The 16,896-nt window shown below is 40.9% G+C and overlaps 1 protein-coding gene across 1 annotated transcript in view; it reads left to right on the top strand.

Annotated features, from left to right (window-relative positions):
- The window catches only part of CEP112 (centrosomal protein 112), a 243,236-nt gene that overhangs the window by 142,373 nt on the left and 83,967 nt on the right, over positions 1–16,896 (top strand). Inside the window, exon 21 of the mRNA XM_063456123.1 lies at positions 4,717–4,899. Coding sequence (XP_063312193.1) covers positions 4,717–4,899 — 183 coding nt within the window. The remainder of the gene's footprint in view (positions 1–4,716; positions 4,900–16,896) is intronic.

The following is a 16,896-nucleotide window of genomic DNA, read 5'->3' as shown; positions in this document are numbered from 1 at the left end:
TGTGATAGATTTTACTATAGAGGAAGGTCTTCTCTGTGATGGATTTACTGTAGAAATACAATGTAGGTCTTCACTGTGACAGAGTGCTATTCAATAAGAGAGTGAGTCTTCACTGTCACCTTGGACTATTGAAGGCCAGTGCAAATCATTACTGTAGGTGTGAACTATAGAATAAGAGTTCAGGTCTTTCCTGTTGTCTACGACTACATAATAAGCTGACAGGTCTTCACTGTGATCAAAAAAATTTCTGTTAAATATATTGAGCCATTTTAGTATATCCTGTGTGCATTTGAAGTCTCCATACCCCTGGTATTCACACACAAAGTGCAGAAACCTTTAGTTAAATGTCAGTGCCATCTTCCGCTTCTCACCACCAAGCCATATTGAAAAGAGGGAGTTTAATTCCGTCCAACACGTCTTAAGTTGCCAATTCCTCTTACATTTTTTTTTTTTTGTCTGAATGAAGTATTCAAAGCTAAATAACTGATGTCATATATTTTTCTAGTTTTTAAGCTAGTGGTTACACAAACTTGTTCTGCGCTCAGCATGGTGTTTGTAGACCACACACACACCTCACAGCAAGGGCCTTGTTTGCCTTCCATAAATATGTTGCAGACATTTAACTTCTGCAGACCTTGCATATGAAATGGAACAATGTCATCAATCCCCCCGCCCCTCCACTAACGTTGGATCATAAATTATTATAATGCAGCTTATTTATTCTCATATTGTGTCTAGGCCACTATGAAGGTAAAAAATGGGATTTCTCTTCATTAAAATAAAATGTAACTCTACACTTTTTAATCAGTGATGATTTAGCCTAGCCAAAGATGCTGAGCACTGTGCCTTACGCTGTGTATATTGTACAAGGCTGGACAGTATATTTATTACTACATCATAAACCTCTTTTATATTAATAATAAGTAACGAGTAGGTACTTGGCATTGTGCCTGACTGATGTATATTTTACTTTCTGTTATATTAACCCTCACATTACTGCATATTAGGTAAGGGCATATAAGGGCGGATTGAGGCTCCCTCCTGGTGTTTAGGTGCCACATGAGTCCCATCTTTAAAATATAAACCTTGCAGCCTGCTGGTGGAGGGAGTTAGGGGGAGCAGCTCTATGATCTCCTTTCCTGTTTTATTATCTTCACCCACTAAACATGGGGCAAGTGATTTTTTTGGCCCCACCACTTGCTGCCTACTATGTTGGGGAGGAATTGTGTGCCATGATGACAGCTCTTCTTTTTTAACAATCACGGCTGCTCAGTTTAATACTGCACCCCTTACACTTGGTGTGAAGGAAATGTTAGGCAGCCGCTCCTGCTAACTCTTGTTGTTATTGGGGCGCTAGGTGAACCACTGCTGGTTTCTAACAATTTTTAATTCACGTGGCTAGGGAGGAACACGTCAATGGCTTGTGTTCATTTTCAGTTTCTTCAAAATGCTTCTGCGATGATCCTCCTCTCCTACCGTAACAAAGCTAACATTCAGGGTTCTGTCGATGCTCTGTCGATCTGCATGTTGCAGAGAGACTGATTAGTGAGGTCACAAAGAACATAAATGGCCAATAAACGGCGTGCCCTTATGTTGCCTTCTTGCAAGATACAATGCAGGACATGTTATAGGTAGCTTCCTATTTTGGGAAAACAAAACATCTGCTCTAGACAGCAGGAAAACCCCAAGAGGAATTGGGAATCATAAACCCAATTTAATATATCTAGCGCTACAGCATACGTTCTTTACAAAGATCAGGATCATCATTTTAATAGGCAGGTTTAAAAAGATACACTGCAGTTTGTAGTGCACATACAATGATTGTGTTTTTATTTTAGAAACGCATTGTTTCAGGATATCCGTTCATGCCACCTCAGAAAGTAAAATATGAAAAAGTGTTGTTTTCGGAACAAAATCTTGGTTTCAGCCAAACGGGCCTGGAAAGTTACAGGAAATCCGTGATGGAGTGAGATGGTCAAAGAGTTCTGCTCAGTGTTTTACTTTGCTTATTTTAGGGTTGTGTGGGCTAGTGCTATCTAGATATTCTGACGTTTCCTATGCTGCGATAAGCAACATTGTAATGTAACATCACAATAAAATCGCTCTTTGTGGTGAGAATCTTTAATGTAGATTTGTACGGATTGCCGGATTCTCGCTGAGTTACTAAATTGCTTTCTCTAGTGAGGTTCTTTAGCTAAACATTAGTATTACTTCTTTATTAAATCAAAGAACAAGAAAACCAAATGAGGGAGGGTCTAATGGTGTGAATCGACATTGACAAAGTGTAATGAGATTATTTAATATAATTGTCTATGGGCTCATTGATTCTCCCTAGTTTATTAAAAAAAACTCTCCAAACACCAAAACCACTGCAGTGAGCCGTGTCATCTCCATCCCTTGGTATTGGAAGGGCGGCATTATATACCTGTTAGGGGCTGTTTCTATGAATTGTTTTTTAAAGGCTCATACTACTATTGTTGTCGTGGTCTAAACTAGTTGTGTACTTCTTTCCCCGTTGTGCGATTACTCAGTAAGACCCATCCCTCAATTGGGAGTGAGTCCGTATCTCTGCATTAAGCACAGGCCTTTCCTATCTTGGGTGTATTTTAGTATTGACTTGATGATTGCTCCGGCTTAATATGGGGCATTTGAATTTGTTGTCTTTTAACTATTGCACCTCCATAGGCACACAGTCCCTTTTTGTAGGTCCTCATGCACTAAAACATTAGTTTGACCATTTATTTTATTTTATATGTTGTATTATAGGTGTAGGTTGTTGAGGTGATTAGTAATGTGTACTAGTTTGAATTCCCTTTGGTAATGTTGACCCTTGAAGTGTATGCTTTCGAAGGTTGAAGTTACTGTTGTATCTAGTATTAGACAATGGTCATATAGAAGAGCGTAAGGTTTACTACTGAGAGGCATTAAGCCTTCAAGTACAAAGTGCGTTCCTAAGCTGACCGCCATTTTCCTCCTTTTTATTCTATTACTGGCTCTTTTTAAACATCTTTAACTTTTTGAAAGTGAGATAAGGAATATGTGAGAGGGTGCTGTAGTTCCTAACTCTTCCTTGAATTATTTTAACCTAATTTGAAACTCTGTACATGAGCCCCCCTACCATGCTATGGGCTGATATTGCAACAGTTTCCTTCACCTCTATTTATGGAGTGTGTTTTTTTTTTTTGTTTTGTTTTTTTTTTTTGCTTCATAGGTGCAATTTTATACAGGTTGCTACTTTGAACGCAGATGCTGACACAGCTACTCATTTCTAGTTCACTTTATGTTGATATTACATTCCTCTGGGTAATCACTGTTAGGTCTTGTATCAAGTATTCTAGGACATCTTTTATTTATTTTTACAATTCTTAGATGATTTTTATTTTCGTTTTGGAATTACTATTAGAATTTCCATTTGTATTCGTAGTAATCATTATGAGCCCCCATATCCTTCAGATATCTGAGAATGCAGAAAAACCTCCCACCAAAAATAGCACTGCAACTTTTAACTCCAGATACGTTCTCTACGACAGTACATCCAAGATCAAGGCTTTTCATGAAAAGCCTTTAGAAATCGTTGATTCTCACGCCAAAAATAGAATGGTATGGCCGTTATAAAACATTTTTTCAAATTTATTATTCTTCCCAAAATCCACCAAGACCGTAGAAAAATCCTAGTGACTGTTGGAAGCAGCTGTGTGGCCTGGAGAACGCTCAGTAAAGCTGGCTTCCTGCAGGCTTTATTCATCACCTGCTTCAAAGACAGCCTGGCTAGTCGCAGTCGGCAGGCCAGGTAGGGTGCCATTGTAAGCAGTCTGTGAGGATTAGTATCAAAGGAGGAGTATGCAGGGACTTGGTCTCAGGCTGCCATTCAGACATAACTGGGAGAGTCTCAGACAGGCCAGGGTCACAGTCTCCAGTGGGAAAGGATTCTGTGAACAGAACGCCTTTTAAGAAACCATGGCGCAGGATCTTAGAACAGCAGGTGTCTCCTGAAACACGTACATCTCTTTATATCGCTATACTGTAGCTGACAACAAGATAATGGAGCTTTGTCTACTAATTATCTGCTCCCCCCCCCAAAAAAAATGACAACTGTACTTTATTGAACAGATGAGACGATCAAGCTAAAAGCTTTCTTTATCCAAGAAATCATACCGGAACCTATAGAAACTCCTCTTCATCCCCCCAGATTTGACAGCCACTTTTTTTTTGTGGTCCTTTTATTTTCGTCTTCTTTTCTACGCTTACTTTACAATGGACCTGACCGTATTAACCATTTATAATCCGTATAATTTGCGATTAGAAGTGGTAGTTAAAAACACTCTGCGCGTCACATTGAATTATTTCTTCGTGGCATTTTTAGAGGGAGGTGGGGGGCAACTGGTCCAGCAGAGCGGCGCGCTTTACATAATTTTTTAGATGTTGCAATTTTCTTTATTTTCTCATTGCAATCATGGGTTTCAGAACAAGGAAACCAAATGAGGGAGGGTCTAAGGGCGTGAATAAACATTGACGTAGTCAAATATTGACGAGACTGTCACATCACTGTACCTACCTATGTATGAATGCATGTATATGAATTTATATAGCGAGGGCACGTATGGGAGGTGTTTGTAGTGGGGGGGAGCAGTGGGGGGCAGAGATGAGCCTCTGCATGTGTTGTCATGGTGACAAGGATGTTCAACTAATGAACTGTACTCTCCATTGCCCAATCAGATTGCTGAACTGAAGCTGAAGCATGAGGAGGAGAAGACATACCTTTTCCAGCAGCACAGCACTGAGAAGGATGGGATCATCAAGGACCATGAGCAGGAGATAGATCGGCTGGAGAGAAAGCTACGAAACACCTTGTCAGAACACGAGATGAAGACGCAGCAGTGGAGACAGCGAGATTCCCAGGTAAACCAATTGCAATAAGGGGTAACCCGCTGTCAGGGTACCTCCAGCCCAACCGATGCCAACCTTGCCATTCGGACAACGCATTGCATTGCTGTCTTTTTCTGGCAAAATAGAGGTTAACGTGCACACCCGTCTGAAATGATATTAAGGTTTTTCCACTATAATGCCAAGTGTAAGTAACCGCCTGCGTGTTTGACGTTAAGTTATCCTCCTCGTTTTGGGGAGGCAGGAGAACTGAGCCTTTGGTTTCTCCTCTCCCCTCCCTCCTCCAACTGTGTCTGAAATTTCAAGTAGGAATCACCGCAGGTAGCCAGATTAAGAGCCCTGTGGTGTGCGTTGATAGTCGTCCACATTTTTCTTTATAATGGATTTGCTTGGTGTGTGGGGGGTGCGATACAGAGCCCACTCTCCCCTTAATAAACCATCTGCCTCCACGTCCTAACCCTGAAATCAGTCGAGGAGGAGAACAGAAGGCCATTATCTCTCTTCTCTGCTTCTACGTACACCTCGTACGACTCTGCAGGTAACAGAACGTGCCGCATTGAACCCCTCTTTGCCATTTTATATCCTATAGTTTGAAGTGCCCATCCTATTGTGTGGATGATAATATCCACATTGACATGCTCCCTGGCTTTCTAGCAGGTTTGGTATATTTTTGTAGAACGCGCCCCTCCCAATATCCATCTGTACGGTCACTGTTGGAAACCGCTTTGTAGAATAACCCCCGGCTGTTGTATCGTTTGATTCTTCAGACATACAGGCAAAATACGCACTGTCAGCATGGAAAAAACCTTTATTAGTTTTAAGTACAATTTACCATCTTTTTCTTGTTTTTGGGTTTCATTTTTGGCAGAGTTAAAGGCCTGTAAAAAAAAAAATTATCTTTCTGAAACGCACCGTATCAAAAAGAAACGAGCGATTCATTTTTCGCGTAATGCACCATCTAGGATTACATTGGCGTGCGAGTTCTAAATGGAATTTTACAACAATATAATCCATAAAGGGACCCCTGTGTAACTGTGAATTTTGCTTCACGCATCATTTAGTCCACTATTTTTTAAGGTTGTCGCTTTGAACGCAGAATCAAGAAGCTTTTTGTAGTTTTTCGTACCGTGCTTGGCCTAATATTATAAACTTTTGGAAAATTTTTTAGTTTTTAAAAAAAAAAATATATATCTTTTTACTATTTATAGAAAAGCGTAATGTTGTTTATAACATAGACTTCCAGTCTTATTGCAAGTCCTTTGTTATTATGAGAGATAACAAATGCAGATTGTCTCCAATAAATATAGACAATATAGCTTCCTATTTGGGCTGTCGCACTGATTTCATTTTTGGAAACTGTCACCAAGAGATCGGCTGGCACCATGGGGAGCTTTAGAAATGTTACATGGTGATTTTTTTATTTCAACAAATGTCTGGCCCTCATGATTTGCGACAATAATGGTCTTTCAGTGTTCAGTGGGAGATGCTAATTCTATTGGTCCTGTTGTCATGCAGCTGGTCAGCCATCTTGATATGGGCAGATGCTCATTAAAGATAACACTTCATATTGTGAAAGAATTAATTTGTGAATCTTAGTTCTGTTGACTGATATTAATGGGAAAATCAGATGAATTACCTCCCTTTTAAATTAAATGTAGGTAAATGTTGTTATGGTTGACAATGGTCCTTGGGTCCATTGTGCTACAACAAGGTATCTCTGCACAGCAAATTAAGAACATTGTTTTTTTTTTAGCTAGAATATCAGAATAGATGTCTCCTCCAAGCAGAGATAAGTAAGCTTGTTGGAGAAGGGCCCTCTTCAACCCTTCGTTTCTGTAAGTTTTCTTGTAATTGTCCTATTTATAGTCAAATCCCCCCTCTAATAATATTTTAAAGCGCTACGGAATCTGTTGGCACTATATAAATCATAATAATAATAATAAGTAGGAGTCATGTTTTACCCTTTGCGTTACTTCAGGCCTGTTATGGAATATGGAGGATAAGATTGTGTATCGTTCGTCTTCTGGGTTGTTTAAGACTTTCTAGCCAGTGGAAAGCTGTAGGCAACCTATTTCAGCTGACCAATGCGTAGAATACAGCAGAGGATAATGTACGTTAGAAGGCTTTATTGAAAAATCCATCAATTTACAATCTAAATCGCTAGCCATTTGTTTAGAGGTGATCTGCTGTAGAGTAACTTCTTCATTGTGCATAATAACATGCAAACCCTTTGGGCTTGTTTGTGAAAATTTGCTTTTCTAATTTGCTCGCTCAATGGCGAATATGCCACCCTCCATGGTCCCTGATGCCCAATCATGAAAACCAACAGCAAAGTATGCCATTCTTTACCCAGGCTGTGTAGTTATACTCTGCTGTGGTCAAACCGTATTAATGGCTCCCAAAATAACAGGAACAACTAAGGATAACATCTAAATGTACCAAAAGAAATTGGTAAAGTAAAGGGAATGTATACACTGCTTTACGTGAGTGTTATAAAAATATATATATATATTTACTTTTGTGTATGTTTATGCTAATGTTGGAATATACATTTCCATGCAGGTTTGAGTCTTATTCAGTTTCTCGTAGACAAAGCCCTTCCGGTTGACCCTTTCTCTTTCAGGGGGTGGGTTACTACCTAACGAACTAAAAGTCGTTATATATCTAATATGCAGTGAAAAATGAAATCCCTAGAATGAAATGTAAAGATTAAAAAAAATAATTATTAATAGCAAGTGCTGTATTTCTACTAATGAGCTATTTCGTCTAAACTTTCTTTAGTCCTGAAGACATCCAGTAGCTGTTTAATTATTGCTGGTTTTACCTATTAAAGAAGGAACTCTTTTAAACGATAAGAAGGAAATTAACCCAGACCCATCCTAGGCTCTAATTTGCCTCAACTGTGAAATAAAATCAAATAAGAATTCCGAATATGCTAAGGCTGTGAAATGATTTAAAACTGCAGCTAAATGAAGCCTATAGGTAATTAGCAGGTCATTTCTTTCTAATTGGCACAACCAGCGAAAACAGCAAACTAGGAAACTTTGTAAAGTTTGGAAGGATGTCATTCACGAAACAAAATAATTATCACTTCATTTAGTATGCTGCTTTTTCAATGTCATTCAAGGGGACAGTCGGAATATTACTTTAAGTCACTTAGAGTCTTTTATTGTGCATTATGCGTAAAAATGTTTTGTTCCGTATGCATGTGAGTCTTTAGGTGCTTTTAGCATATATTTTCCGTTTTTTATTTTATAGACTGAATATTTTACTGTTTTTTGGGATGGCAGTTATATTTTCGTTTTTCTTCCCATGAGAGACATAGTTTTGTAAAGTTAAACTTCCAATGGAGATTCATTTGGCTACCAGTCATGGATGTTGAACTCTGGGCCCCCCTTCCCTTTCACAATCCCATATGGCTTTTTACAGTGAAGCTCCTGTGACAGTGCTAGGTGGGAAGAAACAGGACAAGGATTGGTGAACAACAAATTCTTAAAGTTCTTGTAGGATAGCAAGCAACAGTTTACATGTAGGAAGCTTTTACTCATGCTGGGAGCGGTAAAGGAGAAGCCGTTGTGTCCTTCACAGTTCTCCCCACCTTCCGACATTTGCTTTTGCTTGTTTTGTTTTCCTTTTATTTTGCATTTTTGATGTGCTGCAGCTTGGTCCCGGTCTCACATGAGAGGTTTCTCTGACCTCTGAGGAAGGGAGCGCTCTCAAGTCCCAGGTATCCTCCAATGCCTCCTTGCTTCCTTTTTTGTCTGCCTAGAAGTGGATATATCAATTGGATTGTCTGTCAGAAAAACCTGTTTTGTCATCCTTTCTATCAATCTAACTATCTCTCTATCATGTATGTTTTCATAATTTTAGGCACACTCTAATCACCCAAACCATTACTGCTTAAAATAACACTCCAGACCTCTAAAGCACTTAAGCTTGATGAAATGTTCTATGTGTAAAGAGTATGACTTTTTAAAAACTTTTTTTTTTTTTAAAAACAAAAAGTGCATACTTTTAATAGAAATTAGCCTTTATTTTCTATAAATCAACCTGGTTCCCCCCTATGACTTTCAAGCAGACAACAGGTCTTGTTACTTCCTGGTTTGGTTAGCTCAGTGTAGCTAAACTTAAGAGGCAACAATTGTCCAGAGCACATGCCTTGCAAAGACTTTTCATTGAGCTGTAATGGGAAGTCTGTGATTGGACAGCCAAATAAGTTTGGGCGGGGTTAGAAGGGGAGGACTTGCAAAGGCTGCAGAGAAGAGATCTGAAATATTTGCACGCTGTTTTGACATATAACCCAAATGAAAAAGTACTTAATTAAATGTATGCATGTTTTGATTGAGATTATATCTACTAAACAGCTGTTCTTTATTTATTTTTTTATCTTTTGTTTTATTTGACAGTGGAGTGTCCCTTTGCAGTGGGTTGCATAGATGCTGTCCCTTTTCTGTTGCAGTGTAAAACCTTTACTTTCTTGAGAAACTGCAGTGTTACTTTTACTGAAACCCCCTATAAAAAAACATTTCTACTGTCTGTCAAAAAGAAGATACTCAACCACTAAAGGCACTTTTTCGTAAGATCTTTAATTTTGGATTAATGGAGCATGTTGGATTGGCTGAGAGTGGCACTGAAGGTCTATGTGCCGATGTTCTTCATGATTGATGATCTTGCAGTAGGCAGATTAAACTCCTGTAAGGAACTGTCCTTGCAATGGATTCCATGTGTCTTCTGCAAAGGGAGGTCCTAAATCTATTAAGAAAAACTCTAATGTTAAACGTAAACAAATTAATGTTATGCATCACCTGCATTGTACTTTGAGAAGTTCTCCTTGGACACAGAACCTTTGGGAGAATGAAAAGCAATGAAACTTTGAGGGGCCATTGACATTTTGTGTTGCCTGAGGACAACAAGCTGTCGATCTCCTGGAGGAATATTACATGTAAATATTCATTTTTAGACACATAATTTCAGGTATCAGGTGTTGAGGCCATGTTGGGGTTCCGAAGCAGTTATATTCTCTATTATTCAGCTAATGGGTGCTGTTCTTGCTTAATGGAGTCCCATGGAGTTCAAATAATGCCATGATTGCTTTGTTTTATGCCATTTTATTTTCTATTAAGAATATATCAGAGTAAAACATAGGTAGTTTATTTAAAGTGGAATTACTGTCATAGGATGTATGTAGATGAAATCTTTTCTACATCAATCAAGGTATGTCCTCAGGCATATTCTGAATTAATCATTGTATGTTCTAACTTTCTCATGTGTCATGATGTAGATGTAGTAAGGCTACCTATTCTGGCTTGTCTCAAACATTTTTTAAAATATGAAAAGTAAATTTGAGCTTTGTTCAAAGTCCAAAAGGAAGCTAACCATCAAACAATCTACCTATGGCAACATTCACTAGCAGGATCTGGACATAATGAATGAACACAAAAAGGATCCAGCTGGTTTAAATAATAAATTAGCACACAATGTATCCAGCCGATATACAGAAAGAATGGGCACAGAATGTATCCAGCTGGTATACAGAAAGGATGGGCACAGAAGTGATCCAGCCGGTATACAGAAAGAATGAGCACAGAATGGATCCAGCCAGTATACAGAAAGAATGAACACAGAATGGATCCAGCCAGTATACAGAAAGAATTAGCACAGAATGGATCCAGCTGGTATACAGAAAGAATGAACACAGAATGGATCCAGCCAGTATACAGAAAGAATGAACACAGAATGGATCCAGCTGGTATACAGAAAGGATGGGCACAGAATGGATCCAGCCGGTATACATAAAGAATGAGCACAGACTGGATCCAGCCGGTATACATAAAGAATGAACACAGAATGGATCCAGCTGGTATACAGAAAGGATGGGCACAGAATGGATCCAGACAGTATACAGAAAGAATGAGCACAGAATGGATCCAGCCAGTATACAGAAAGAATGAACACAGAATGGATCCAGCCAGTATACAGAAAGAATGAACACAGAATGGATCCAGCCGGTATACAGAAAGAATGAGCACAGAATGGATCCAGCCAGTATACAGAAAGAATGAACACAGAATGGATCCAGCTGGTATACAGAAAGGATGGGCACAGAATGGATCCAGCCGGTATACATAAAGAATGAGTACAGAATGGATCCAGCCGGTATACATGAAGAATGAATGAGCACAGCATGGAACCATCCGGTATACAGAAAGAATGAGCACAGAATGGATCCAGACAGTATACAGAAAGAATGAGCACAGAATGGATCCATACATTATACAGAAAGAATGAGCACAGAATGTATCCAGACAGTATACAGAAAGAATGAATGGTCACAGAATGTATCCAGCCAGTATACAGAATGAATAAGCACATAATGGATCCAGCCAGTATACAGAAAGAATGAGCACAGAATGGATCCATACATTATACAGAAAGAATGAGCACAGAATGTATCCAGACAGTATACAGAAAGAATGAATGGGCACAGAATGTATCCAGCCAGTATACAGAATGAATAAGCACATAATGGATCCAGACAGTATACAGAAAGAATGAGCACATAATGGATCCATACATTATACAGAAAGAATGAGCACAGAATGTATCCAGACAGTATACAGAAAGAATGAATGGGCACATAATGTATCCAGCCAGTATACAGAATGAATAAGCACAGAATGTATCCAGCCAGTATACAGAAAGAATGAGCACAGAATGGATCCAGACAGTATAGAGAAAGAATGAGCACAGAATGGATCCAGCCAGTATACAGAAAGAATGAATGGGCACAGAATGTATCCAGCCAGTATAAAGAATGAATAGGCAAAGAATGGATCCAGCCAGGATACAGAAGAATGAGCACAGAATGGATCCAGCCAGTATACAGAAAGAATGAGCACAGAATGGATCCAGCCAGTACACAGAAAGAATGAGCACAGCAAGGATCCAGACAGTATACAGAAAGAATGAATGAGCACAGAATGAATCCAGCCAGTATACAGAAAGAATGAATGGGCACATAATGTATCCAGCCAGTATACAGAATGAATAAGCACAGAATGGATCCAGCCAATATACAGAAAGAATGAGCACATAATGAATCCAGACAGTATACATAAAGAATGAATGACCACAGAATGGATCCAGCCAGTATACAGAAAGAATGGGTCCAGCCTGTATACAGAAAGAATGAGCACAGAATGGGTCCAGCCTGTATACAGAAAGAATGAGCACAGAATGGATCCAGCCTGTATACAGAAAGAATGAATGAGCATAGAATGGATCCAGCCTGTATACAGAATGGATCCAGCCAGTATACAAAAAGAATGAATAAGCACAGAATGGATCCAGCCAGTATACAAAAAGAATGAATGAGCACAGAATGGATCCAGCCGATACACAAAAAGAAGGAATGAGCACAGAATGGGTCCAGCCTGTATACAGAAAGAATGAGCACAGAATGGGTCCAGCCTGTATACAGAAAGAATGAGCACAGAATGGATCCAGCCTGTATACAGAAAGAATGAATGAGCACAGAATGGATCCAGCCGGTATACAGAAAGAATGGATGAGCATAGAATGGATCCAGCCGGTATACAGAAAGAATGACCACAGAATGGATCCAGCCACTATACATAAAGAATGAGCATAGAATGGATCCAGCGGGTATACAGAAAGAATGAGCACAGAATGAATCCAGCCGGTATACAGAAAGAATGAATGAGCACAGCATGGAACCAGCCGGTATACAGAAAGAATGAGCACAGAATGGATCCAGACAGTATACAGAAAGAATGAGCACAGAATGGATCCAGCCAGTATAGAGAAAGAATGAATGAGCACAGCATGGATCCAGCCGGTATACAGAAAGAATGTATGAGCAAGAATGAATGAGCACAGAATGGATCCAGCCGGTATAGAGAAAGACTGAATGAGCGCAGAATGGATCCAGCTGGTATTCAGAAAGAATGAATTAGCACAGAGTGGATCCAGCAGGTATACTGAAAGAATGAATTAGCACAGCATGGATCCAGCAGGTATACTGAAAGAATGAATTAGCACAGAATGGATCCAGCCAGTACACAAAAAAATAATAATTAATTGGCACAGAATGGATCTGGCCGGTATACAGAAAGAATGAGCACAGGGTGGATCCAGCCAGTATACAGAACGAATGAGCACAGCATGGATCCAGCCAGATTCTACAGGTGCCTGGGTTAGCCCAGTATAGTTCAGTGATATCCGCCAAATAGAATGAGCACAGAATGGATCCAGAAAGGTGTTATGGGTGCTTGGGGTGGCCCGGTAAAGTTCAGTGAGATCCACCTTATAGAATGAGCACAGAAGGGATCCAGCCAGGTGTTATGGGTGCTTGGGGTAGCCCAGTATAGTTCAGTGATACCCGCCAGATACAATGAGCACAGAATGGATCCAGCCAGGTCTTATTGGTGCTTGGGGTCTCCCAAGATAGTTCAGTGATACCCCCCAGATAGAATGAGCACAGAATGTATCCATCCAGGTGTTATGGGTGCTTAGGGTATCCCAGTATAGTTCAGCGATACCCCCCAAATAGAATTAGCACATCATGGATCCAGCCAGGTGTTATGGGTGCTTGGGGTAGCCTGGTATAGTTCAGTGTTGTATACCTGATAGAATGAGCATAAAATGGATCCAGGCAGGTGTTATGGGTGCTTGGGGTAGCCCAGTATGGTTCAGTGATACCACCTGCATGATAGAATGAGCACAGAATGGATCCAGACAGGTGTTATGGTTGCTTGGGGTATCCCGGTATAGTTCAGTGATATCCACCTAACAGAATGGAACCAGCCAGGTGTTATGGGTGCTTGGGGTTGCCCGGTATAGTTCAGTGATATCCGCCTAATAGAATGAGCATAAAATGGATCCAGCCAGGTGTTATGGGTGCTTGGGGTAGCCCAGTATGGTTCAGTGTTATATACCTGATAGAATGGATCCAGCCAGGTGTTATGGGTGCTTGGGGTAGCCCAATATAGTTCAGTGATATGTGCCTGATGGAGTAAGCATAGAATGGACCCAGCCAGGTGTTATGGGTGCTTGGGGTAGCCTGGTATAGTTCAGTGTTGTATACCTGATAGAATGAGCATAAAATGGATCCAGGCAGGTGTTATGGGTGCTTGGGGTAGCCCAGTATAGTTCAGTGATACCCGCCTGATACAATGAGCACAGAATGGATCCAGCCAGGTGTTATGGTTGCTTGGGGTATCCCGGTATAGTTCAGTGATATCCACCTAACAGAATGGAACCAGCCAGGTGTTATGGGTGCTTGGGGTTGCCCGGTATAGTTCAGTGATATCCGCCTAATAGAATGAGCATAAAATGGATCCAGCCTGGTGTTATGGGTGCTTGGGGTAGACCAGTATGGTTCAGTGATACCACCTGCATGATAGAATGAGCATAGAATGGATCCAGACAGGTGTTATGGGTGCTTGGGGTAGCCCAGTATAGTTCAGTGTTATATACCTGATAGAATGGATCCAGCCAGGTGTTATGGGTGCTTGGGGTAGCCTAGTATAGTTCAGTGATATGGACCTGATAGAATGAGCATAGAATGGATCCAGCCAGGTGTTATGGGTGCTTGGGGTAGCCCGGTATAGTTCAGTGATATGTACCTGATAGAATGAGCATAGAATGGATCCAGCCAGGTGGTATGGGTGCTTGTGGTAGCCGAGTATAGTTTACTGATATGTTTCTGATAGAATGAGCACAGAATGGATCATTCTATGGGTGCTTGGGGTAGCCCAGTATAGTTCAGTGATGTGTGCCTGATAGAATGAGCACAGAATGGAGCCAGCCAGGTGTTATGGGTGCCTAGGGTAGCCCAGTATAGTTCAGTGATATGTACCTGATATATTGAGCACAGAATGGATCCAGCCAGGTGTTATGGGTGCTTGGGGTAGCCCAGTATAGTTTACTGATATGTGCCTGATAGAATGAGCACAGAATGGATCATTCTATGGGTGCTTGGGGTAGCCCAGTATAGTTCAGTGATATATACCTGATAGAATGGATCCAGCCAGCCAGGTCTTATGGGTGCTTGGGGTAGCTCAGTATAGTTCAGTGATATGTGCCTGATAGAATGGATCCAGCCAGGTGTTATGGGTGCTTGGGGTGGCCCAGTAAAGTTCAGTGATATCCGCCTAATGAAATGAGCACAGAATGTATCCAGCCAGGTGTTATGGGTGCTTGGGGTAGCCCGGTATAATTCAGTGATATGTGCCTGATGGAATGAGCATAGAATGGATCCAGCCAGGTGTTATGGGTGCTTGGGGTAGCCCAGTATAGTTCAGTTATATTTACCTGATAGAATGAGCACAGAATGGATCGAGCCGGTCAGATGTTGTGGTCTAACCAGCTATAACCTTCACCAGCTAGAGCTGTAGAGATGAATTCCAACTGTATACAAGGCTTGTGGTGCAATCTGGACTATTCATCCTGCTAATTAGATGTTCATTTACTTTCATACTGGTCTTTGCAACCACAAATGCAGGGTTTGCAGACTAATGGACACAAAGTAGATCTATCCATGGACTGAGCCAGATATACTGTATCCTGTGCAGTCTAGTGTACTCTGCAATAACTGACTAGCAGGAGCCATAAAAAGAACATAGAAAAGGACCATCCAGGTACAGTGCATAACAGGAGCTGTACAGGTAGAATATCCATAGAAATGATCCAGACAAGCACAGTGTGGCGAAAGTGGCCTTGCCACTGGTTTTTGGAGGGGACTGATGGCCAGCCTCATGCCTTGGGATTATGGCCCCTGGGAGATATGGCCCTTTAAGAACAGCATTTGGGCTTATGGACTTATATTGGACCATGCTGGCCCTTTAAGTATCGTCTGGGACATATTGAGACTTTGTGTGACAGGCCTTTAAAATCCTTTGTCTTTGGCTTTCCCCCACTTGGTTCAGTAAATGGAGCTTACTGAACCAAGGGCTGTACAGGCGGACCACCCAGAAGTGGAAGCGTGCAGGCAATTTACCTCCCAGGCTGGGAGCCTGCTGTAGGTAAATTACCGACCGCTGGGTGGCCGCCGTTCGCACAAACGATCTTTGTTCATTCGCACGCGGTCAGCGGTGTGTGCAGCCAAATTCATGGAACTGAAATCGGCTGCACATTTCAACGAACACCGTTGACCCTTACCTTCTCCTCCACTCAGTTTTCAGCCAGAGAGACTAACTCCCATTCGGCAGTTTGAATGTACTGCTATACTGAGCCAATTGCACGAATGGTGCCCATTTGTGCATTCGAATGGGACTTTCATTTCACAGTCATTTTTTCTGCCGGAAATTGACCAACCGCACAGACCAAATCTATGGAACTGTTTTGGGCAGAAAAAAATGTGCTTGCGGTCGGTCATAAGGGACTTCCACCTAACTTTTGAACTACTGAAGGGATTTGTATGATTTTTGGGTACGTATGTATTTTGAGTGTGCTGATTAATAATATGTAACTTTTATGTGAATGGAATGTATAGTTTTAAAGTTACAGTACATGTATAAAAAGTATATTTTTCCTGCCTGTGATAATTACGTTAGCCCATTGTGTTCAGTAATTATATCACAGGCAGAGGGGAGGATTTTGTAGGAATGAATGGGAGTGTTTTACTATATTGTACGTATTGGATTGGTTGTTCTTCAAAACCCTGTGTGCGGTACTATGTTTGTAAAATGGGCATAAAAGTAGAGTGTTTGATTAAAGCTTTAGTTATACTTCACCCTCAATTTGGAGTGACGTCTCTTATTGGGGGAATCTTTTACAAGGGATTGCCTTGCTCTGCGTATTCCCTTGCCAAAATCACTCCTATGCTCTTTTAAGAGCTTGTTCCTGCTTCGCTCTGAAGGAAGAGATGTTCGGCCTGCGGTGGTTGTGGTGTCGTCTAGAGTGCTTGGAGTCCTCAAGAAGCGTTAGGAGCATCCTTCAACTGAGGTACCCAGTCGGGGTGCAGGTGATCCGTTACACACAGCATACCTT

Source organism: Pelobates fuscus, chromosome 5, assembly GCF_036172605.1.
Source record: "Pelobates fuscus isolate aPelFus1 chromosome 5, aPelFus1.pri, whole genome shotgun sequence".
NCBI classification, from domain to species: Eukaryota; Metazoa; Chordata; class Amphibia; order Anura; family Pelobatidae; genus Pelobates; species Pelobates fuscus.
The sequence above is the reverse complement of the archived record's forward strand: the minus strand, read 5'-3'. Positions and strand labels throughout refer to the sequence as shown.